Source organism: Megalobrama amblycephala, linkage group LG7 (assembly GCF_018812025.1).
Source record: "Megalobrama amblycephala isolate DHTTF-2021 linkage group LG7, ASM1881202v1, whole genome shotgun sequence".
In the NCBI taxonomy this organism is placed as follows: domain Eukaryota; kingdom Metazoa; phylum Chordata; class Actinopteri; order Cypriniformes; family Xenocyprididae; genus Megalobrama; species Megalobrama amblycephala.
In genome coordinates, this window is record NC_063050.1 from 37,383,459 (window position 1) to 37,407,695 (window position 24,237).

At 38.3% G+C, this 24,237-nt stretch overlaps 1 protein-coding gene across 5 annotated transcripts; it reads left to right on the plus strand.

Moving 5' to 3' along the window:
- On the plus strand, positions 1 to 23,044 carry pcdh10a (protocadherin 10a). Of its 5 annotated transcripts, none has more exons than XM_048197324.1 (6): positions 1 to 3,002; positions 4,225 to 4,283; positions 5,886 to 5,992; positions 19,133 to 19,290; positions 22,472 to 22,521; positions 22,651 to 23,044. In XM_048197324.1, the coding sequence occupies exons 1-6, from the start codon at positions 513 to 515 to the stop codon at positions 22,694 to 22,696; spliced, it is 2,910 nt and encodes a 969-aa protein (XP_048053281.1). In that variant the 5' UTR covers positions 1 to 512; the 3' UTR covers positions 22,697 to 23,044. The 5 variants fall into 5 exon arrangements, with proteins under 5 accessions (XP_048053281.1, XP_048053280.1, XP_048053279.1 ...); XM_048197323.1 differs by having other exon boundaries at positions 2 to 3,002; positions 19,133 to 19,450; XM_048197322.1 differs by having other exon boundaries at positions 2 to 3,002; positions 19,133 to 19,450; positions 22,472 to 23,044.
- Positions 23,045 to 24,237: the final 1,193 nt, after the last annotated feature.

Genomic DNA, 24,237 nt, shown 5'->3' on the forward strand with positions numbered 1-24,237 from the left:
CTCTGCGCAAAACAACGCACTGATGCTCACTCTCCTTGCAGAACTCGAGAAGAGGGGACCTACGGATATCTAAGCATCCCGCAGTTATGGACCATTAGACAACTATATGTAGAAAAGTGTTACTTGTCTGCAATAGGTCGCATTTTCAGGATTTTATTTGAAATTGATCTATCCACTTGTTAAGCATAAGAGTTTTGGTAAGGTTTTGCTGCTCAGTATTAAGGATCGGTCTATCTGTAGGTTCTGCAATGTCTTTCTGTGACGCACGGACTACTAAATTCTGCTCTACTTGAGACAGCATTATATCAAATGGCTATAGATCTTGCGCATATGGCGACATGGTTTCAGGCTGACACTGTACAACACAGGAGCTTTCTTGTTCGTTTGGGAAATTGCACAGTGCATATGTTTTCTTAGACCAAAGCGATGGGTAATTCCTAAGCTGTGACTGGAGAAGAAACGGTGTCAAGACAGAGCGAGGGAATAAAGAGGAGTGCACTTGTTGTTTGGAGATGATTTTGATATTTCTCTTTTTCTCGATCTTGGATGGAGGGTTATCGCAGCTGCACTTCTCGGTACCGGAGGAGCAGGAGCGCGGGACGGTTGTGGGAAATATCGCCGAAGATCTGGGGCTGGACATCACCAAACTTTCCGCGCGCCGTTTTCAGACCGTGCCTAGCTCGCGCACGCCGTACCTGGAGGTCAACTTAGAGAACGGAGCGCTGGTGGTGAACGAGCGCATCGACCGAGAGGAGATATGTCGCCAGACCGTCCCGTGCCTCCTGCACCTCGAAGTGTTTTTGGAGAACCCGCTCGAGCTGTTCCGCGTCGAGATCGAGGTCATGGATATTAACGACAATCCGCCGAGTTTCCCAGAGACGGACATCACCGTGGAGATCACCGAGAGCGCCACACCGGGCACCCGCTTCCCGGTGGAGAACGCCTTCGACCCTGATGTGGGGACTAATGCCTTGAACACATACGCCATCACCACCAACAACTACTTTTATTTGGACGTACAGACGCAGGGCGACGGCAACCGTTTCGCGGAGCTCGTGCTGGATAAACCCTTGGACCGAGAGCAGCAGGCGGTGCACAGGTACGTGCTCACCGCCGTGGACGGAGGGCAGCCGCAGAGGACCGGCACTGCACTTCTAGTGGTTAAAGTACTGGACTCAAACGACAACGCGCCCACGTTCGATCAATCCGTTTACTCTGTGAGCTTGCGCGAGAACTCTCCAGTTGGCACGCTCGTTATTCAGCTCAATGCCACCGATATGGACGAGGGCCAGAACGGAGAGATTGTTTACTCTCTAAGTAGTCACAATCCGCCGCGTATTCGGGATCTGTTTAACATCGACTCGCGCACTGGGAGGATTGAAGTGACCGGTGAGGTGGATTACGAGGAGAGCAGCACGCATCAGATCTACGTGCAGGCGAAAGACATGGGGCCGAACGCCGTGCCCGCGCACTGCAAAGTTCTGGTCAAACTCATCGACGTCAACGACAACACGCCAGAGATTAGTTTCAGCACGGTCACGGAGTCGGTAAGCGAGCAGGCTGCCCCGGGCACGGTGATCGCTCTGCTGAGCGTCACTGACCGGGACTCCGGCGAGAACGGACAGATGACCTGCGAGCTGCACGGCGAGGTTCCGTTCAAACTCAAGTCGTCTTTCAAAAACTATTACACGATCGTTACGGACAGTCCGCTGGATCGCGAGAAAGCGGAGTCGTACACGCTCACGGTGGTCGCCAAAGACAAGGGGGTGCCCTCTCTCTCCACGAGCAAGTCCATCAAAGTGCACGTCTCGGACGAAAACGACAATGCACCTAGATTCATGCAGTCAGTTTACGACGTGTACGTGACAGAGAATAACGTTCCGGGCGCTTACATTTACGCGGTGAGCGCAGTGGACCCTGATGTTGGACAGAACGCCTATGTCACTTACTCCATATTGGAGTGCGAAATACAGGGTATGTCCATCTTAACCTACGTGTCAATCAATTCTGAGAACGGCTACTTGTACGCTCTGCGCTCTTTTGATTACGAGCAAATAAAAGAGTTCAGTTTCATGGTGCACGCCAAGGACTCTGGTGCGCCCGAGTTAACTGCCAACGCCACCGTTAATGTCATCATAGTGGACCAGAATGACAATGCACCGTCTATAATTGCACCTTTGGGCAAAAACGGCACCGCGAGGGAACATTTACCCCGCTCAGCCGAGCCGGGATACCTGGTGACCCGTATTGTTGCCACAGATGCTGACGATGGTGAGAACGCGCGCCTGTCGTACAGCATCCTCCGGGGAAACGAGCTCGGGATGTTCCGGATGGACTGGAGAACCGGCGAGCTACGTACCGCGCGCCGGGTATCCAGCAAACGGGACCCGCCGCACCCGTACGACCTGTTGATAGAGGTGCGCGACCATGGCCAGCCGCCGCTCTCGTCCTCCGCGAGCATCAACGTCGTGCTCGTGGACAGCGTAGTGGAGGGCCGGAGCGGCGACCGGGGGTCGGTGAAGTCCAAAGAGGGCTCGCTGGACCTCACACTCATCCTCATCATCGCTCTCGGCTCCGTGTCCTTCATCTTCCTCCTCGCCATGATCGTGCTGGCGGTGCGCTGTCAGAAGGACAAGAAACTGAACATATACACGTGCATGGCCGGAGACTCGTGCTGCCAGTGCTGCAGTCGCCAAGCGCGCGGGCGCAAGAAGAAGCTCAGTAAATCGGACATCATGCTCGTGCAGAGCAGTAATGTGGCCAGCACCGCACAGGTGCCGGTGGAAGAGTCGGGCAGCTTCGGCTCGCACCACCAGAACCAGAACTACTGCTACCAGGTGTGCCTGACACCGGAGTCTGCCAAAACCGACCTGATGTTTCTCAAACCGTGCAGCCCGTCCCGGAGCACAGACACAGAGCACAACCCGTGCGGGGCAATCGTTACCGGATACGCCGATCAGCAACCAGATATCATCTCTAACGGAAGCATTTTATCGAGCGAGGTGAAAACACATTTTATTACCTATACTGGCAACACTTTATCTGAATTCAGTAGCATCAATGGCATCTCATAACCATTTTAACATAAATCATTAACATGTTCAAAATGTTGAGAAACTCTTTGATTTTTATAACTTAGTATATTTTCATATATTCATATTTGAATTACAAACACATGTATGCATATATATATATATATATATATATATATATATATGCATACAATATGTGTGTGTGTTTGTAGGCATATATATATTAAGTGTTGCCATTTATTGCTATAATTGGACAAACTATCAAATTTCACACTGTAATAATAATAATACATTTAATTGATTTAAGTAAAATCAAAGTGGTGCCAACCTTACAATATTCACTGATAAGTTAATTTCTCTTTTTCAACTACTTCAATTTTAATTTCTGATAAAGAAAACTGAGACTCTAAAAACTCTTAAAATTGAGTCAAAATGATAGAAATTATTGTGACAAGTCCAGTGGATGGACACAGTGCACTGAAATATCTCTCTCTATACATATATGCAGCATACAAGTCTATTCAGTCGTGATCTTTCAGCTTCCTGTGTTTGTAATGTCAGATAGTAATCATCTGCTTGCTTATGACTCACATAGTGCTTTCAAAGGTAGCTCGGAGCTGTAGTGCTTTTTCAGATCCTTTAATTACACTACAGCACTTTAGGGTCAGTTACATACAAGGATGTAACCACATATTCAATACTGGAGGGAATCCATATGTAAACATTTCAGAAAAGATCAATGAAAATACTATATCGATTGACCAATAATTGGAATATATGGGGAAAGTGAATATTGAGGGTGGCTATAACCTGCTGTAACATTTCTACTCTTATTCTAACATCTTTGCTTTTTGCCTCTGAGACAAGCCATTTTATCTTAAGTGTTCCTCCTCCATCCAACAAGGTATACTTTACTACCCCCTGGCATTCTCTGAAAGGGTGTAGCCCTCTGGAGTCAAGACTGAGGGAGGGAGGGGGGAGTGTATTGGACAAGGGTTTAAGTATGCTAAGCACACAGTCGCTGGGTATCAGTGGAACAAAGGCGGTTCTATGGTTGAGGTGCTCTAGTGCATGGACAGAGCAGAACAGAGGCCTGACCAGTGTTTTAATGACAAATGGAGAATGTCATACGTAGAATGTCATACTTAATTATTATTATTTTATTTTTTTTATTTTTTTTTACGCCTTTTAGACTAAACACCAGAGAACTGAGCTCAGCTACCTGGTGGATAGACCCCGTCGTGTTAACAGGTGAGATGACTGCTCAGATTTACTGTACACACACACACACACACACACACACACACACACACACACACACACACACACACACACACACACACACAGGTTTGTTTTGCTATCAAAGTGAGGACATTCCATAGGCGTAATGGTTTTTATACTGTACAAACTGTACATTCTATCCCCCTACATTACCCCATATCCCTAAACCTACCCATCACATATAACATTCTGCATTTTTGCATTTTTAATAAAATGTTTATTATGTTTATTTATAATGTTTATTTATTAAATGCATTGTTTATTATGTTTTTAAAGCTATTTTAAATATGAGGACTCATGAAATGTCCTCATATTTCATGTTTACGTCGTAATACCAGTGTAATACCCATGTCATTATACAAATTTGTGGCCTCATAAATCACAAAAACACGCGCGCGCACACACACACACACACACACACACACACACACACACACACACACACACACACACACACACACACACACACGTGTGGTTCACTATCCTTGTTGGGACTTTCCATAGACGTAATGGTTTTTATACTGTACAAACTGTATATAACCCTAACCCTACCCATCACAGAAAACTTTTGCCATTTTTACATTTTCAAAAAAACATCCCTTAGTATGTTTATTAATCCATTTCCCACATGGGGACTGCAATTAGTTATCACAACTTAAAATGCAATATTAAAATGTCTAATAATATGTTCTTTCAACTTAAAACAGTACGTTTTCGTGTTGCCTTAACATTTTAAGTTTAATCAACTTGGATATTTTAGTTATCTCACCAAAAAACTACATTTTAAGTTGTGATAACTAATTGCAACAGACATTTTTGTATGTTTTTTTTTAAAGACATTTAAAGACACAAGGAAGTGTTTATGTGTTCATGTTTATGTTGTAATACCCGTGTCATTATACACATTTGTTTCTTCATAAACCATATAAATGAGAACACACACACACACACACACACACACACACACGTTCACGTGGGGAAAATGTATATACTTCTATTATTTTTATATGCAGCTAGTTATAAATGCTATAACCTATACCTAACCCACAGCTAACACTTTGACAGAAATCTTTCTGCATTTTTATAATTTTCAAAAAACTATATATATATATATATATATATATATATATATATATATATATATATATATATATATATATATATATATTTTTTTTTTTTTTTTTTTTTTTTTTTTTTTTAATTATTTTACAAATGAGGATGTCCCCAAAAGGAGGTTTTGTCAGATTTAGCTAACTTCTGGGTACAAATTTGTCCCCAAAATATGGTTAAATAAGTACAGACACACTGATATAAAGACAGAGCAGTATAAATGATGTGACCACTAGCCAAAATTCTAAAATCGGACTCAGTGTCGCATGTGTCATCGTAATGTTTCAAACTACACAGCACAAGTCTGATTCAGAATTTGATATCGAATTTAACCAGCAGTCTAAAATGTACAACTGTGCCAAAAGTGTTAAATAACCAAAATGATCAATACTTCTAATGGAAAAATGCAGTACAAAGCTCCAATTACCAAATGACTACTAAACAATGAAACTTCCCTTATAGTTCAGCGTTTCAAGAGGCAGATATCGTCAGTTCTAAAGACAGCGGACATGGAGACAGCGAGCAGGGAGACAGCGACCATGACGCCACCAACCGGGGCCACACAGCAGGTGAGTTGATTACGAGTTTCTCACCTACTGTCGACCTCACAGTAGATCAGAAAGAAGCGTAGACGGGTGAAAGGCCCCTGGGGAATGAATGCTGAGGAGAAACATAGGCAGACATTTGGAAATCGTTCTTGTTTTGGCTTTGAAAGCAACGCGACAAGCCTTTAACCATTTCCAACAGTGGATCAATATAGGGACTGCGTGAAAATTATACATCTGTCAACAGAGCTAAACGGATTTCAGTCAATGCCGCCTGACTTGTCTGATGGACAGGCTTTCTGAAGCATGTAATGAGTATTTGAAAGCTTCCACGGTAACAAATCCAAACAGCTACCCACCACCTCACCCACACCCCCCCAAACACAATTATTTTCCCATTCATATCAAATGTCATAAGCGTTTGAGTGAAGCACGGCAAAATGGCAATAGTTCGTTGGAGATGAATTTGATTTAATTTTGTTTATTCTTTCTTTATATTCAATTTGATGAGCTTTTTGACTTTCAAGTTCTATGTTTCATTTCTGCTGGTTTATTGATCAAGGTGGAGCCTTACGGCTTCGACTGGATAAGGCTTTGACCTTTCTCTCCAAAGAATCATGACATTCAGCCTTCGGCTTGGCAAACAGTTAGATGACGGGTTGCCAGATATTACATATGCGCTGCACACAATGGAATACAAATTTTTAAAACGATCATGGTTTCGCATTTTAGGTAACTACAGTATGAAGGAAGTTTACTGTAGAAAGGCCTTTGATATGATCCTTTCTGGGGAAAAAATCACAGAAGGAGGAAGGACAAGAGACAGAGGAATTGAGAATTTTTTTTTTTTTTGAAAACTTATTAGAGCATCAAATAGGTAAAATGAGAAGATGTGTGTGTCCTTTCCTTCCCTGCTCTCCTCTGGGTGTGTATTGGCAAGCTCGCAGTTTCTGCACTCCCATTTCAGTGCCTGTCTCCGCATAGCCAATTATCACAGCAAGGTTAAGATGAAGGCCTGGGACACTGACAGGGGTAGCACCACTGCATTAACAACCACTTACACACACACACACACACACACATGCTATCTCCTTCACACATCCCTACCTCGCCTCCTTTTGTTCTTACGGCGTCAATTTGGAGATATCAGTCTAAATTAAGAGAAGCCCAGCCAAAAGATAGAAAGGAAAGAGAAAGAACCATTTTAACCCTCATTTCCTGTTGAAATTGACTCTAATGCTCTTATGTTTAGGGTCCCAGAGATTCTAATAATGTAAATATAAAAATAATAGGTAACACTTTACAATAAAGTTCCATTTGTTAACTAGCTAACATGAACTAACAATGGAAAATACGTCTAAATTATTTATTAATGTCAAAATTTAGCAATATATCAAATTATTAACATATTATTAACATCAAAAGATGTATCTTTTAATATTTAATGCATTTGAGCTAACATGAACTAACAGTAAGCAATTGTTTTCACTTAACTAACGTTTTTTTTTAATTGAATAAATAACAAAGATTATTATTAACAAAAAAAAATTGAAGAAATTTCCAAAAATATTCTTTTCAAATTCTTTAATGTACAATTGACCTCATTAAAAACTTAAAGCAGACATTACACTCTCAAAAATCAAGGTTCTTTATTGTAATCTATGGTTCCATGAAGAACCTCCATAGCATAGAAACTTTCCATTGCACAAAAAGGTTATTTAAAGAGAAAAAAGTTTCTTTAGATTATTAAAATATTCCTCACACAAAGAGAAATTGTTCTTTGAATTGTTCACCGAAAGGTTCTTTGGGAACCCAGAATAGTTCTTCTTTGGCATCACTGAAAAAAGATAACTTTAAAAAATTAAACAAATATGCACAGTAAAATACCGTTTTCCACTGAAACAGTAATTCTGGGTAATATCTGTCATTTCTGAGAAAGTACCTTATACGAAAATGAAAAATATTACCCAGAATGCATTGTTCTTACGGTATATTACTTTCAATGGAAAATGGTATTTTTCTGTGTAAATTTGTGTAAAACTATTTTTTAGTGTGTGTATCGTCTGCCTGAGTGTTATCCTTCTGTTTCACCCCACACTATGCATGTGACTGGTATCCATTTTTAGCAACATTGTTTCTGTTTGGGGTTCATTCGATCTCTTCAAAACACATGAAAAATAGAATAAAAGCTGGGGAAGATGTTTGAAGCACATCAAAATGTTTGAAATTTTCTTTATAATCAATTCTTGTGTACTGTGACCGGGAGGGGACATGTTCGGTTCATTTAGTTTTGTCGTGGCCACAACATAATAAACTCGTGGGAACGTGATAATATGTCGTGGCCACAAGATATTAATTAGTGGGAACGTGATAATAACTCGTGGCCACAAGATCATTTTGTCGAGGTAACGATATATTTTTCTCGTGGCCACGAGTGACCATGGCAACCTGGAACTATCACAAATGGATGAGACCATGATAATATTTATTTTTAATTAAGAATGAAAAATAAAGGTGGATATATATATATATATATATATATATATATATATATATATATAAGCTACTGTTTACAGTATTTAACCTACCGAATACAAACTTTCAGTAACATAAAGTAGCCTACAGAATATTAATTAGATAAAGAAATATGGGAAATGAAGGGGAAAATAAAGCAAATAAATGTACAAATGTAACTAATAATAATATAAAAATATTAAATAAAAAATAAACGACAAGTGAATGGATTTAAAAGACTTGGATGGGATTAAAATGTACAACGTTTAAACATTTATTGATAAACTTAATTCGAATGCTGTCTAAGTAACATAGCGCGCAATACAATGTAATATGCTCTATGTTAATATAATAATTTCTTAATTCCGTTCTCTTTCTAAATTAAAAATAAATATTATTAATCTCATCCATTTCTGATAGTTCCAGGTTGCTATGGTCACGCAGGCTGTTTACAAATTTAACTCGTGGCCATGAGAAAAGTATATCGTTCCCTCACCATATGATCTCGAGGCCACGACTTTACATCGCGTGGCCACGACATAAGGATGTCGTTACCTCGACAAAATGATCTCGTGGCCACGAGTTATTATCACGTTCCCACGAATTAATATCTTGTGGCCACGACATATTATCACGTTCCCACGAGTGTATATGTTGTGGCCACGACAAAACTAAATGAACCGAACATGTCCCCTCCCGGTCACGGTACTTGTGAGATTAGAAAAGCCTGGTACTATCTTTCAAGTTATAATAACGGCCTTGGGGTCTCTCAAATAAGCACGAGTGTCAAGCTGGAAGAGCTGGGGCCAGAGAACGGCCCTTTTACATGATTTAGACTGTTACATCTGCATTTGTTTGCAAAGAGACAGAGGCGTGACAAATTGCACAATTAGATTAACATGAGTGAGCGATAGATTGATGATTATCTATAAATGAGGGATGTGTGGTGATGACGTTAATCAAATCACTCCTGTCGCTGCAATTTAATGCTATCAGATCCTGATCAGAACAACTCCATTTGCTCTGCACACACACAGAAATACACACACACAGTTTGTAGCTATGGTGAAAGTCAATGCTGGGGGAATAACTTTGAAACTGCAGCTTACCAAGCTTCGAGCTATTCATAATTTAAAGTAGTTCAACTACAGTCAAGCTACCATCTTGAAAAATAGTAAGCTTTTCTACAAGCTACTAACAAAAGGTAGCTAAATAAACTGAGGCTATTTCAGCAGCAATATCTTTTTAAACATATCAGATAATATAATTTATTTTGCAATAATTTCAATTTAAAGTAAGACACATTATGAAATAAATAGTTCAAAATATAGTCATAAACAACAGCATTTACCATGCTTTGCTACGAAAAAAAAAAAAATGCAACAACTTTATTTTTTAAAATGATTCATATACATGAACCATCTGAACAGCTGTTTATTGTTTAGATTATTGCCTCAGAACGCTCAGTATGAAGTTCTGTGTTCAATACAATGTGACAAAAAGCAGTGATGCAGTGTTTTGTCACACCACTTATTAGAAAAAGCTTGTTACTGGAAAAGATACACAACTTAGATACACACATTACTGAAAAATGCAGTTAAGTTAGTAACATCGCTAGTTAATCTTTCCCCAAGATAGTAGACTATATAGGTAATTTCATTTAGTAGCTAGTTGATTTTGAGTGAAAGCCCACCCAGATGACTACTGATCTTCAAAACAAATTTACCATAGTTTCCTCCCAACCCTAGCAAAAATGCTTGCCGTCAGCATGTGAGCTCGGGTCTTTGGTCAGCCCGACGACAGGTGTTCTGAACGGAATTTCTGCTCATCAGGGCTTTGGCAGTGTTTTTCCTTTTCATTCTGATGCTTTTGCACACCATTGATAAAAGATGTGATGAGGTCTCCAGAAGAGAAAATGCAAGAGAAGCGGAAAGAGACGAAAATAACGCACACAGTGGGATGCAGAGCACTTCCTGATAGAGAAAAGCTTAGTTAGTCAGTGTGTTTGTACTCAACGCAGCATCCCTTTTTCTCTCGATGTCTGCAACCCCAGAGTCCAGCAGATCATTAATGTTTTCAATAAAGCTCCCTGACGCACTGAGGATATCTAATGTCTAATCGATTCAGGTCTGCAATTATAGGATTTCATGAGCAATTATGTAGATATTTTTATTAATTTATATATTTATTGGCCATGAAGTGCAGGTGTTAATCTTAGCATACAACATGCTACACTATATAGTATATTGTCACTGTGAGGATGTATTGTATTGCAGAACAATGGAATGAACTTTGAAAATGCAGTTTGCTGAACCATATCGCTTTTAGGTTTTAAACACAATTATTCTGACAGCTCAAATTTCTCTTGACGGCAAAAAAAATCATAAAATCCTTGAGGTCTACTTCTTGCAATGCATAATAGATGCCACATTGTCATGTTCTTTTTATCCAAAGAGCACTAATGCTGAACTATCAGCTCAAATTTCTGCATTTAACTCAGACTGAACCATTTAATGACTGCATTCAAACTTTGTTTTCTAGATAATTTCAACCTTAATCCTCATTCGAATAGGACTTGTTTTCCCCGAGGATGGTAATTTTGTGTTTCACAGACATACTTTGTGACTTTAATCCCATCCAAATTGAAAATGTCTGTTTTTCTTCCACAACCATTTCTGTTTTTAAGTAAACTCGTGGTCCTCTGAGAAATCTAATCCTGTTTGTATAGGAACATCTGTGATTGCTGTATATTACTTTTTCACAAAGTTTTTGAGCCTCTAACACCATAGCTAATTTTCTCCGTAAATTACGCTGTACTTTTAATAATGATTCAGATATTTAATTCTATCATATATATATATGTGTTGTGTGTGTGTGTGTGTGTGCTAATTTTAATGGGCTGTAAATGAGAGTTAAAACTACAGAGATCCCAATCATGCCCAAATCAATACATGAAATCACAGATGTTCTGTGTAAGTAATTGTAACACTATTTAAAACTTAAAAATCACATCTAATTTGTTGTTTCATTTGCATATGCTCTATCACCCGCAGTCTCCGGGTCCTGTTCTGCTGACCAGGATCTGATGGTTAAAGTATACATTAAAGGATATTATTCTACCACTAAATCACATGCTAAATTCATAAAACATTAGCAATATTACTGAGTCTGGTTTCTCCCAAGTTTTTCCCCCCCTCCATTTCTGTCTCCTGATGGAGTTTAGGTTCCTTGACACTGAAGCCTTTGGTTTGCTTAGTTGGGGTTTAAAAGACTTAACTCTTTCTCCACCATTGATGGAATTTTCGGTCATTTATGACAAAAGCTTTCTCACCATTGACAGAATGTCTGGCAAATCCATGTTTTCACTGTTATACATATTCTAAAATAGCATAGAATCTTCGTTACTGAATGAAATGTTGAACCCAGAGGTATAGGGCTGTGAAGCTTTGGGTGTTTTGATGGACTCGAGCTACTCCATATATGTTTTGATCATCATTTTGAATCTGACCTGGACGTAGATTCTGACAAAAATGTGATTTTCTCAGCTTTTTGTTTAAAATGTTGCTTTTTGCACAAATGTTGCTCATAAAGTATCCTTGTCGCTGCATAAAAATAAGGTTGAACCACTATAGTCACATGGACTATTTTAAGGACATCATTACTACCTTTCTGGGCCTTGAAAGTGGTAATTGCGTTGCTGTCTACGGGGGATCAGAAAGCTCTCGAATTTCATCAAAAATATCTTAATTTGTGTTCAGAAGATGAACGATGAAAATGAAGGGTGAGTAATTAAAGACAGAATTTTCAGTTTTGGGTGAACCAACCCTTTAATTGAGCTGGATGACACTACTCTCTGGAACTTCTTATAGCCATATTGAACTAATTTCATAATTAATCACTTTACACAGTTATTGAACTGAACTGAATCAACACTGAGCTGACTTGAGCTGAATAATGACACTGATTGTTTTCTGTAGAGATTTGAATTGGTCTCATATTTAATGAAATTTGCATCATTGATAATTACTTTACTCTTTCTTTCTTTCTTTCTTTCTTTCTTTCTTTCTTTCTTTCTTTCTTTCTTTCTTTCTTTCTTTCTTTCTTTCTTTCTTTCTTTCTTTTTAATTTGAAGCTGCTTTGAAACAATCTGCATTTTAACAAGCGCTATTGAAATAAAGGTGACTTGACTATTGCTTTTCTGCCTTGAAAGTACTAGTATTGCATTCAGGATATGCCAGTCTAGTAGTTTTCTGTGCTATTCAAATGTTGTTTTCACATAAAAAAGCAGACCTCAGTCATATGAGGAGGTATCAGGTCCTACATGTTCTACACGAGTCTCTGCATGTGACTGTGATATCGATGTGAAAGTCATGCTGTGAGCTTCTGTCTGCTCGCTCGGTTGGGGCTATTTAGAGGCCGCTGTTCTAATTACATTGAGTTTGATTGTATGCAGTCAGGTTTATCTGTGTACTTAATATTGATGATGTCACAATGGCCTCGGATCCCTGCTTTAACGAGATTTATGCCTCTGTGTACATTCGCATATCTCTGTCCATATATATCACCCTGATATAATGGTGAAATAACAAAGTGGACAGCTTGTGGAATTGATCTATGGATTTCACAACACATCTGAGCAGAGATTTGAGCTGAGTGTGGATTCAGATGTTGAGTCTGTAAGATTAGAAGCACTGAGTAGCACGTAGGAAAGAAGAATCACATAAGAAATCTCTTTAACTTTGCTTATCCTTGACAGCAATGATACATAGAGCAAACGGAGACTTTTGCTTAAGCTTCTCAGATCTTTCCTGAGAAAAAAAAAGGCTAGAAATCTCACTTGTCTCTTCTAGAGTTTCAGAAGAGATCTCAGCAATGTCAAAAACTGCTTAGACACCAAAGTCTGCATTCAAACACCAAAGATTTCAAGATGAACCAAAGTATCTTAATTTTATAGCTCTATTCTTACTTATTTAGGAGATCTGAGACTAAATTGATAAATGATTTGATACTTTATATATTCTTTGTTGTAACCTGAGCTTTATAAGAGCAAACTATGAGTAATAAAAAGCAGGTAGAGGTGTATATAACATCTTCCTCTAAGTGTATGTTTATGCCTAGAGACACTTGATATGTACAACCCAGCAGTAATTATCTTGGGTATCTTGAGTTTTCTGTGCCGTCCAGTAAATGAAAGAGGTGTTAAAAACAAGCTGATTTCTCTGTGCCCAGACACTTTGATCACTAAATAATGTTTCATCATCTACCGAAGTCTCCTATATAGCGATTCTAATAAGCACAGAATTGTGGGTCAGTGCATTTAATCTACAGCCTTATATATCTGCAGGTCCCACACTAATAACATGTTTCCTGGTCACTAATGCAAATCATTACAACTGCTCACTAATAAAACATCATTCCCCTGCGTGTTCATTTAAGCATCAATACACACACATTCTTATAGTATGGCCAGGTTTATCGGTAGCACAGATTTGTCCTTTGATCTCACTCAGAAAAGCTTCTGTCACAAGGAATTAGAGATTAGAGATTGCCCTGACATGCATCCACCCCCTCCCTATCCTTCTCTGTCAGCCTTTGTCTTTACCTTTGTCTCAAATTTCCAATATACAGACTCTTTCATCCTCTCCTCTTTGTCTTTCACTTCATATTTTCCCTTTTTTTTTTTTTTTACCATTGCTCTCCTTACTTGTTCGAATCTGACCTTGGTGTATAACAGTACTGTATCTTCCCCCTTTCTTTCACTTTTATATGGGTCATTTTGTTATGGAACTTTGTAACTTTTACTAGATTAATAAACTCATGTTGCAGTTTAAGAAAGAATTTCTTAATTTCATGCAGTATTCACTCTGGTCAGGCTCAGAAACCTTTATTATAACTTATTTACCAGAACCCGAAAGTTAGCCATTGCTCAGTGAGGGACTGAGATTTAGCTTACGCACTCATGCATGTTACTTTTGATATATTCTTTTAAAAAATAACCTTTTAAAATGATTTATAAGAATGAAACAAGACAATTAATGCCATAAAACATCACAGAATTCACTTACTGATGTTTGTGCTACTGCTTTCGTACTAAAATTTTGTCATTTTCTGGAAGATAATATTATTATGGACCTGGCTTTTTGTAATGGACTCTGCACAATCGCTTTCACATTGGTCACCACAGCTTCTGGTGCAGCGAGGTGTATGGAAATTGTGAGAAAATTAAGAACAAAATTAAATCTTGAGGAAGTATCACATGACAGGACGAAGCAATATTGATGCAAAACACTGTACACTGTAAAACCTGATAAGTTCAGAATACTCAATTTTTGTAGACACCGATTACCTCAAAATATTTAAGTAAACAATTATAAATAACAACTTAAAAAAGGTTAATTGATGACATGACGTGGATGACATCACATTATGTCGCTCGGTAAACTTAAAAATAATAATTTATGTATAAGGCTTTACTCAAAAATGTTGAGTTACGTAAAAATGAACTTGTTCATAAAATGTAATTGTTTTAAGTTGCACCAATGATTTAATAGACTTTAATTGCAGTGTACTCAATCTTTATAAGTTAGTAGTACTGTTCTGGTTTACAGTGTACTATATTGTAATATAATTTGTTGTGCTCGACACTTATTAGAAATATGACTGAAATTGTTTGCTAGTACCACAGTTTACAATGGGAAAATACTATGAAGCTCATGCAGCACTGAGATTTTAGCAGAAAAATGTAAGCAGTAGGCATAGAGTCCAAAAGGATGGAAAGTGTTATTGTGAACAAAGGCAAAAACTATAAAATAATTCACAACTGACTACCATTAGACGTTAGGGCAGAGCACCTAGTGACATACATAGTAATGCCTTATTTAATTGTGATAAAAGAACTAATAAGATTTCCATCTTTAATAAAAAATTAGGAGTTTAATATTTCATGTAATATATTAAGACAGGGCATGCAGGTGCTGCATAATAGATCATACAATACCATATTACGCTGCTCACCTCGACTGTGATTTTACAGATGATGACATGCTCCTGTAATATTTTGTTTTAGTATTATCAAGTAAAAAAATGTGCAGACCAACAGTAACATCATCACTGTGGTGATGTGGGAATCCAAACCTGAGGAGAGGTTGTAAGAAGATGGATGTGTATTGGACTTTTTGAGGCAGATAATTACTGCAAATAATTTAAAAAGCACCATGTTTCTGCCTGCACTGTGAAATTGCCTGTTACATGTTCATGAATAAAAATAATACTCTTTAGCAGAAAATCGTGCAGTGCAGATTTGCATGTGCATCTGTGATGGTTCACGCCAGGTTGAATGCGTCACTATAAACAAGGCTTAACCCTGATTCCTACTCTTACCTTTTCTCCTAGTTCAAACTTTCAAATCCCTAACCTTGATTCCATCTTGCACACATTTTACTATAGTATTGATTAGGACCCACAGGTAAGAGACCTAACCTTTAACTACCCCAAAAATAAAGCTCCAAAGCTCAATTTATGAGGTGGCGATTTCGTATGAATTTGTACGATGTGAACTGTATGAAATCGTATGATTTTTAGAAAAATGTAAGCATGAAGGTCCACCCCAAAACATAACCATCAGTGGGGCGCAAGCAGATCATACAAAGGAGTATGAATGTGATCATATGAATTCATAAGAACTAGGCATCAATTCACCAAAACGTAAAATAGTTACAAATTGTCATGAGATTATGGGCCAGATTTACTAAACGAACCCATAAAAGCGCAGTTGGGAGTGAAAAGTTATGCGTGTGATCTACTGACAATGCGTAAATTGAACACAAACGCAGCTGGATCATTTCCACAATGACCAACGCAATTGACCAAGAGCTGCGCAAATTAGCGCCTGGTTTAAGACATGCTTTTTTTTGGGTGGTAAATAATGGCGCAAATAAAAGTAAATTGACTAGCTCAAACCTTAGTAAATCACCTTGCATGTTTCATTTAAATACTCTCCTCACATAAATTTTGCATCTGAAAGAGAAACTCCTTCAAATGCATATGCAATAAGGTCAGATAAGGTCAAAAATATTTTTTTCAGCGCTAATTTTGCACTGCGTGTCTTTAGTAAATCCTGACAGTAGTTTTTTAACGCCAAAAGAGGTTGTTAGCACTAAATCTGGCTCTGTGTTGTCAAGCACATAACCTCTAAGCCATGACTGTGATTTCTTTATTCATGTGGTCATCTTCTCCTTCCTAATTCTGAACTGGTCTTTATGCTCCCTGAAACATTGCGCCTCATGTTGGGGTTGTTTCCAGAGGCCTTTATTAGAGTTCAGTGTGACGCCACGCTGCTCTCTGCCCTTCTCTTTCATTTATTTCCCTTTCAAGCTCTCCTCTCGTTCTTTTCCTCTGAAACCGGCTAATTATCATGCTCTGTGTAGTCATTAGTCAGAAAGCAAGAGCGTGTATGTGTGAGTGTGTGTGTTTGGAAGACCGTTTCTCCCAATGTTGTTAGTTTTGGTTGCGCTGCCTAGTGTTTGTACGAAGGACTTGAGAGACCGGTGAAATTAACAGCCTGAAAAGAGCATGAAAACATCACAGCAGATTCGTTTAATATCGTTTGGTGGGAGGGATATGGAGAGGCAGAGATGGAGAAACAAAGGGCTGGAGAGTTCACTGCTTTGTGTATATAACTATCCTTCTTTCAGTGGGCCGCCTTCCAGTCAATTACCGTGCTTTGCTGAAGCCTGACAATGATGGCAGTTGATTATAAAACGAGCAAAAAGCTCGCAATCTGTCTGGTTAAATAATCATCTTCATTCAAATATGAATAATTTCAGACTCCGCGCTCTGGATAATTCATAGTAATTTTGCCTTTGTGTTACTGTTGACATTGGATTGTTACAGAAGAGACAGAAGAGCAGTTGATAAAGTGAAAGCAGAAGATCTCAGAGTGTGAAGAAATATGTAGCCTCCACAAAACATATTTTGTTGTTAAATTGATCTCAGATAGCGAACCCAAGAACGTTGACACACACACACACACATTGGGTTTCCATGTTTTATGGGGACTTTCCATAGACATAATGATATTTATACTGTACAAACTGTATATTCTGTCCCCTTAACCCTAGTCTCAGCCTCAGACGTCATGCCCACAAACCGCTGGCTGAACATCTGATACATACGGCACACTTAACTGGAAACACTTCAGGAAGGTTTCGAAGTCGTCATCTGATTGATTGAATTCGACAGGATTTCCGGGAGATGTTTGTGTCGCATTCTTTAACGTTCCGTCTGGAAACAAAGATGCCGTGACACCAAACGCCCTCATGGAAGAAGAACGCCATCATGTTTACAACTGTGACAATGAGTGCTTATCAGGATCAACTAAAAGCTGAATTTTCAAAAGTATGTGAAGTATGTAAAGTTCGCGGCATAGACTTTTTAAAATATGTCCAAAAGTTTTACACACTGGTCTGTTATTGTAGGGACATCGACGTTACATTTTTACACCCCTAAACATGACGCGGAACAAATTGAACTGTGATTGGTTGCTTTACATGTCAGTCAGACAGCTTATGGGCGGTCCTTGGCCAATGAAAGCTACCATGGAGTCCAGACCTTCTGCTGTCTGAAGGCAGGAAACTTTTTTACATAAAAAAACAAACACAACATAATTTAGCATAATTTATAAGCCGTTTTCTTCATTAGGACAAAAAAAAAAAAAAAAAATATATATATATATATATATATATATATATCCCACCAATGTCAATAAAATTCTGGTATTACTATCTTTGTAGGGACATAACATACGGTATATCTTGCTCATGGTCTTTTTTGCTTTTATATCAAAGATAATCTGAAAAATTACAAAAAACAAAAACAAAACAACAAAAGATTTTTACCATTCACACAAGAAGATGTGAGTGATGCTTACATGTATAAAACTCACCACCATGTTGCTGAGTGTTGCTTGAATGATTTGGGTGGTTGCTATATGGTTGCTTCCTCGCTCAAATCACGAGAAATCATCTACAAGATATTGTGGTCCCTCCTAGATATGGCTCATGTCTGTCTTTAAATATAAGTGTATGGATTCCCCCCACCATTTTATGGTCCACTAGTCCAAAATTTGTGCATTCAATTGCTTAAAAGTACTACTTATATATATATATATATATATATATATATATATATATATATATATATATATATATATAATCCCATAATTTGGCAGGTGGCATATTAAGCTGCTGTCACTTTAAGATCTGACGCACAGATTCATTATACTGTTACACATATGTTTTCTTTCTCAACCGTTTATGTTCACTTAAAACATAACTGACTGTGTTTAAGTGAATACTCACCAAGACTGGCATTTTGTCATTATTTAGTGTGTATCTGACTGTGTAATTGCAATAAGCAGTGAAAAAGAACTCAATTTGAGGGCGTTTTTATGTGCGCATTTTGGGTGTAAGCACAAAATCTACGGGAATGAGTAAAATGATTGCGCAATATATGCACAATCCCACGCCGAAATTCAAGCCCTGTAACATTATATAGTAATCTTAGTAACATTATCAACTGTATATTGTTCTACATTACGTTTGACTAGAATAGAGTTAACATTTCCTCCCATCTTTGTTCTGTCTTCCACAGGAGCTGATCTTTTCTCCAACTGCACTGAAGAGTGCAAGGCTCTGGGTCACTCCGACCGTTGCTGGATGCCCTCCTTCATGCCTGGCGACAGTCGCCAGGGCGCCGATTACCGTAGCAACCTGCACGTCCCAGGAATGGACGCGGTGCCGGACACTGAGGTACAGGAGAGCGTGGTTCCGGGTGATGCGTGCAATCGGGCCGATGATAGATCATTCTCTACGTTCGGCAAAGACAAGTCACACCACGGCACGCTCACACGCCATGAGCTACACACACTCTTACCAAGCGCCCGAGCGCCTTACAAACCCAACTATCTGTGTGAGTACTCACTCAAAATGTACGATTTCTGAACTCCCCAGATCTGATCCACTGCCATCATCTGTTCCAAATCTAACCCATGACTCTCTTTGTATAGAACTATTTATATTTCTAAAAAAATAAAGAAAATATGTAATCCCATTTCTCAAAAACACCCTTTCTTGACCTATTCTCTCACTTTCCAATTTGCTTTCCCCTTTCCTTCAAAAGTAAAAAACAAACAAACAAAAAAACAATAAATGTATAATATATATGGACATATCAATAAAGGATTTTTTGAGTGAAATTGTGGAGTTGTGTTCAACATTTTGTCCTTCCCCTGCCCTCTAAATTCTCCCACCCAAAGCATCTGAAGACACTGGTGAATACATCTTACAACAAATTTGGCTAATCAATGCTGAATTTGCAACTAATTTGTCATCCAAACCTACATAACACATACTTTTGTGCTGTGACTTTTCCTTAAGCTGAAATCAATCTTCATCATAATCATTTTAGACACATGGTATGTCTATACAACATGCCTATATCTCACCACATACTTCTGCATCTCCTATAATCATGATTTAGCACATTTCAGCACGTTTATGCCATAATAAACAGAAATATACAGCATGCCATATGGAATGGCAGTGGTTATTTCCCAGCTTTCATCTACATACTACAAAATCCTACATTATCTATCCTGTGTCTTTCATCATGCACTGTATCCATGCCTGTTCTAATCACCATATGCCATAGCTCTACTGTAATCACACTCATAGCGCACTGCCTCCTCGCCTCTGATTATAGCATGCAAACTGTGGTAGTGTAAACGCTCACTGTCACTGAAGCATCCAGCACTGTTACGCCCGTTTTAATGCAGTATTGCTACTACTGCACTAAAGCAAGGCCAAGTGTACACTGTGTGTTCTCCTGTGGGCGGAGACTAAGTGTGCATGTGCATGTTTGTATCCTTCCAGACACGTGGATATGGGTGAACGTGATTTCACCAAGTACAACATGTTCCTGGATCAACACCTTTGTTGATCCTGGAACAAGATTCCAATCAATTAATCAAATTTGAGGGACAAGTTCAGAGTTTATGTCAAGTTTAGGCTAACAACCAGGGTTAGGGGTTTCTACATCAGTGTTATTCACCTATCATTTCCATCTGATTTTAGGGATAAGTTATGGGTAGGGTTGGGTTTAGGGGTAGTGATAGGGTTAGGACTAAATTTTCAGACAGGAATAAACAAAATATGTTGATGCAGGAATATGTCTTATTGACAAAATCATGGTGACCTGTGATTTCACAAAGTACAACATGTTCCTGGATCAACATCCTTGTTGATCCTGGAACAAATTTCCAATCAACCAATCAGATTTGAGGGATAGGTTTATAGATAATGTCAAGTTTAGTCTTACAATAAGGGTTCTTTACACCATTCCTATTCACCATTCATCATTTCCCTCTGATTTTAGGGATAAGTTATTGGTAGGGTTAAGTTTAGAGGTAGGGATAGGGATAGGGTTAGGACTATGTTTTTAGGACAGGAATATTGTTCTAGGATCAACAAAAGATGCTGATCCAGGAACGCGTAACTTTGCAAAATGATGGAGACCATGGATATGATGGACCTAATATCCACAAGCCCCACTTCTATCGGTTTAGGGGTAGGGATAGAGTTAGGACTAAATTTTCGAACAGGATTGTTGATCCAGGATTAACAAAATATGTTGATCCAGGAACATGTCTTACTTGGTAAAATCAGGGGTCACTGTGTTTTGCCAAGTAAGACATGTTCCTGAATCAACATCCTTATTCAACCAATCAGTTTTGAGGGATAGGATTACAGTTTATGTCAAGTTTAGTCTTACAACAAGGGTTAGCGGCTTCTACACCATTCTTATTCACCTATTATTTTGATCTGATTTTAAGGATATGTTATGGTTAGGTTTATGTTTAGGGGTAGGGATATGGTTAGGACTATGTTTTTGGACAGGAATGTTGATCCAGGATTAACAAATTATGTTGGTGACCCGTGAGTTCACCATGTAGAACATGTTCCTGGATAAACATCCTTGTTGATCCTGGAACAAAATTCCAGTCAACCAATCAGATTTGAGGGATAGGTTTATATGTTTACAGTTTATGTCAAGTTCAGTCTTACAACAAAGGTTAGGGACTTCTACAACATTCTTATTCACCTATCATGTCCCTCTAATTTTAGGGATAAGTTATGGGTAGGGTTAGGGATGTGATTAGGACTATGTTTTTGGACAGGAATATTGTTCCAAGATCAACAAAAGATGTTGATCCAGAAACACGTCTTACTTGGCAAAATCATGGCAACCGTGGATATGATGGACCTTATATCCACAAGCCCCACCTCTGTCCTATTTGCATAGCTGCATTTTTTTATACTTGGGAAATTTGGGCAACACTCTCACAAGAAAACGTCACAACACTGATGTTTATCAGCGCACCACCAAAATGTCGCTCTAGAAATGTTTTGCCATGTTTCAGAAGGTGTGGCTTTTCATGTGATTTGATTGTTTTTTTAATATATAAAAATGTATTATAATAAATACATTTCAATCAAATTTTACATGCAAGTAAATTTGATTGCAATTACATTTAAATTAAAGTGTTAAAGTTGCTGTAAATGATCATAATGTCACATTTTACATGCTATATAAAATGTATTGTATTTGCTATATTTAATAACTTGATTTTATAGTATCTCAACTTTAATTTAAGTTGTTTTTTTAGTTTTTTTTTCAGAATTTTACAATACATGTCCCAGAAAACAAATTTAACATTTACAGTTCTCACTCAAACGCAAGATCTAAAGATAGATTTATGTAATTGTCTGAAATATGAAACACTTACAGAGCGATATTTTTGCAGTGCAAAAATAAACATAGCTACAGCAATACTTTTTCTTGTGAGATCAGACTCAATCTGGGAAAATAAATGTAAGGATTGGTAAGAACATGATTTTAACGACCCATATGTTCTCTGCCTGTTCCCTATAGCACGCAAAAGGATTTCCTAGCACCTTCCGTGTGGACATTCCTGAAAAAGCGTGAGTTTGCACAGTAACGCAACCGGCCAAAAGCATCAAGGGTTTCTTTTTTAAATTTCCCTTCGTTTCTTCTTCTTCTTTTTTTTTTTTTTTACTGAACTCAATCACGGCCTATCTGGTCATTTCCAGCTCTGTTGGACTTCTGAAACAGATTAAATCGGATGCGATCAGATGACGTAAGGACCCTGAGAATTCTCAGCAGGACTGAGAAACCTCGCCAAATCTCCTCCGAAAAGCTGGATGAGAAGAGGGAAGAACAGAGGGAGAGAGCTCAAAAAGTGGATTATGAGTGATGGAGAGACAAAAGGAGAAAAATAGATGATCAATGGACACGGTTGTTTCCTCACTCTCTCTGCTCTGTGATCAATGTGTCTCTGTTTACAGTCCACTGTAAACTATATCAACTATCTGAGCCCTTTACCCGTTTCGACACACACACGCACACAGACATACACACTGTACAAACGTACTGTACAAAGAGCAGCCCAAACTATGTGCATTATAAACTCAACTATCCGTTTTAGACTTGACTGTTTTCTATAGTCGTTTATTTTTTTCTTCTTAATCAGTGTGGTCAAGTGTTCTTCTGAAGTTACTATCTTTAGAAAAAGAGTGGATGCAGGGGACAAAAAAATGGAAAAAGTAAAAAAAAAAAAAAGAAAAAAAGAAGATGATTCTGTCCTCTCATTGGCCTACGGATACTTCATCTGACATTGTGGTTATCTTCATGTGTGCAAGTGTGTACTGTTCTCTTTTAAAGCTTCAAATAACTATAAATCTATATATATATATAAACATATATATATATAATATATATAAATATACTTTTTTCTGAACCTGTGTAGCCCATTGGATAGTTTCCTAAACACCATATTGCCATAAACCGATACAAGTGCTGAAAAGACTTGCATTAAAATTGGGGCTTCAAATTGTGTGGCCTCTCTGTCTATAAGTGCAGATTTTTATTTTATGCTGTAGTCATTTGACATAATTCTCTCTCAAACACATACATAGCAGATAACATACAATATAGGTGAGATCGGGACTAGTTGTCAAATCTGTCTTAACTACAAAAAAACATACTGAACATTCACATGGTTACTGCAAAAATACACAATTCATGAAATATATGGGACACACACTGACCTTTTATGACAACATGCCCCTACTTAATTTTTTTTTGCTTTTTGTATACAAATACAATATATGAAACAATTTCCCCCAAATGTGACAACTAACTTGTTGAAGAAGAACAAACCATAGTTTTGTGTGTGTGTGTGTGTGATTAGACTTTGGACTCAAAAATGAGTCTTTTGTGACAACTCACCTGGTCTCCTCTCTCTATATATAACACACATTAGCTCACAGGCTTCATAGTTTCATTCAAAGCAACTCAGAACATCTTTTACTTCTTGGCCCGAAATGATAAGCACGAGTATGAAAGACTTTGATTGCGGATGTTTATTCAGTTCTGCCACACTGACTGTGATTAGAGAGCTGTTTTGAACATTAAACTTCTCTGGCCTTTTCTCCAGTGTTCCTGATTGGCCATTAGAAAAGAGAGAGGAAAAAAAAAAAACCCACCCAGTTTTGTCATGGGTAAAATCAGCATGTAAACACAAGGCTTTGAATTGAAAAATCCCGCATGAATAATCAGCAACAGAACAACATCAAGCACTCCTTTTACTAAGAGGACAAATATGGTAGAAATTACTT

Bases quoted from the DNA above. Each gene is read 5' to 3' on its own strand.
- pcdh10a (XM_048197321.1), top strand. From the start codon at position 513: ATGATTTTGATATTTCTCTTTTTCTCGATCTTGGATGGAGGGTTATCG. The intron at 3,003-4,224 runs GTGAAAACACAT...TACGCCTTTTAG, and splicing joins GAAGCATTTTATCGAGCGAG to ACTAAACACCAGAGAACTGA. The intron at 5,993-19,132 runs GTGAGTTGATTA...TGTCTTCCACAG, and splicing joins CAACCGGGGCCACACAGCAG to GAGCTGATCTTTTCTCCAAC.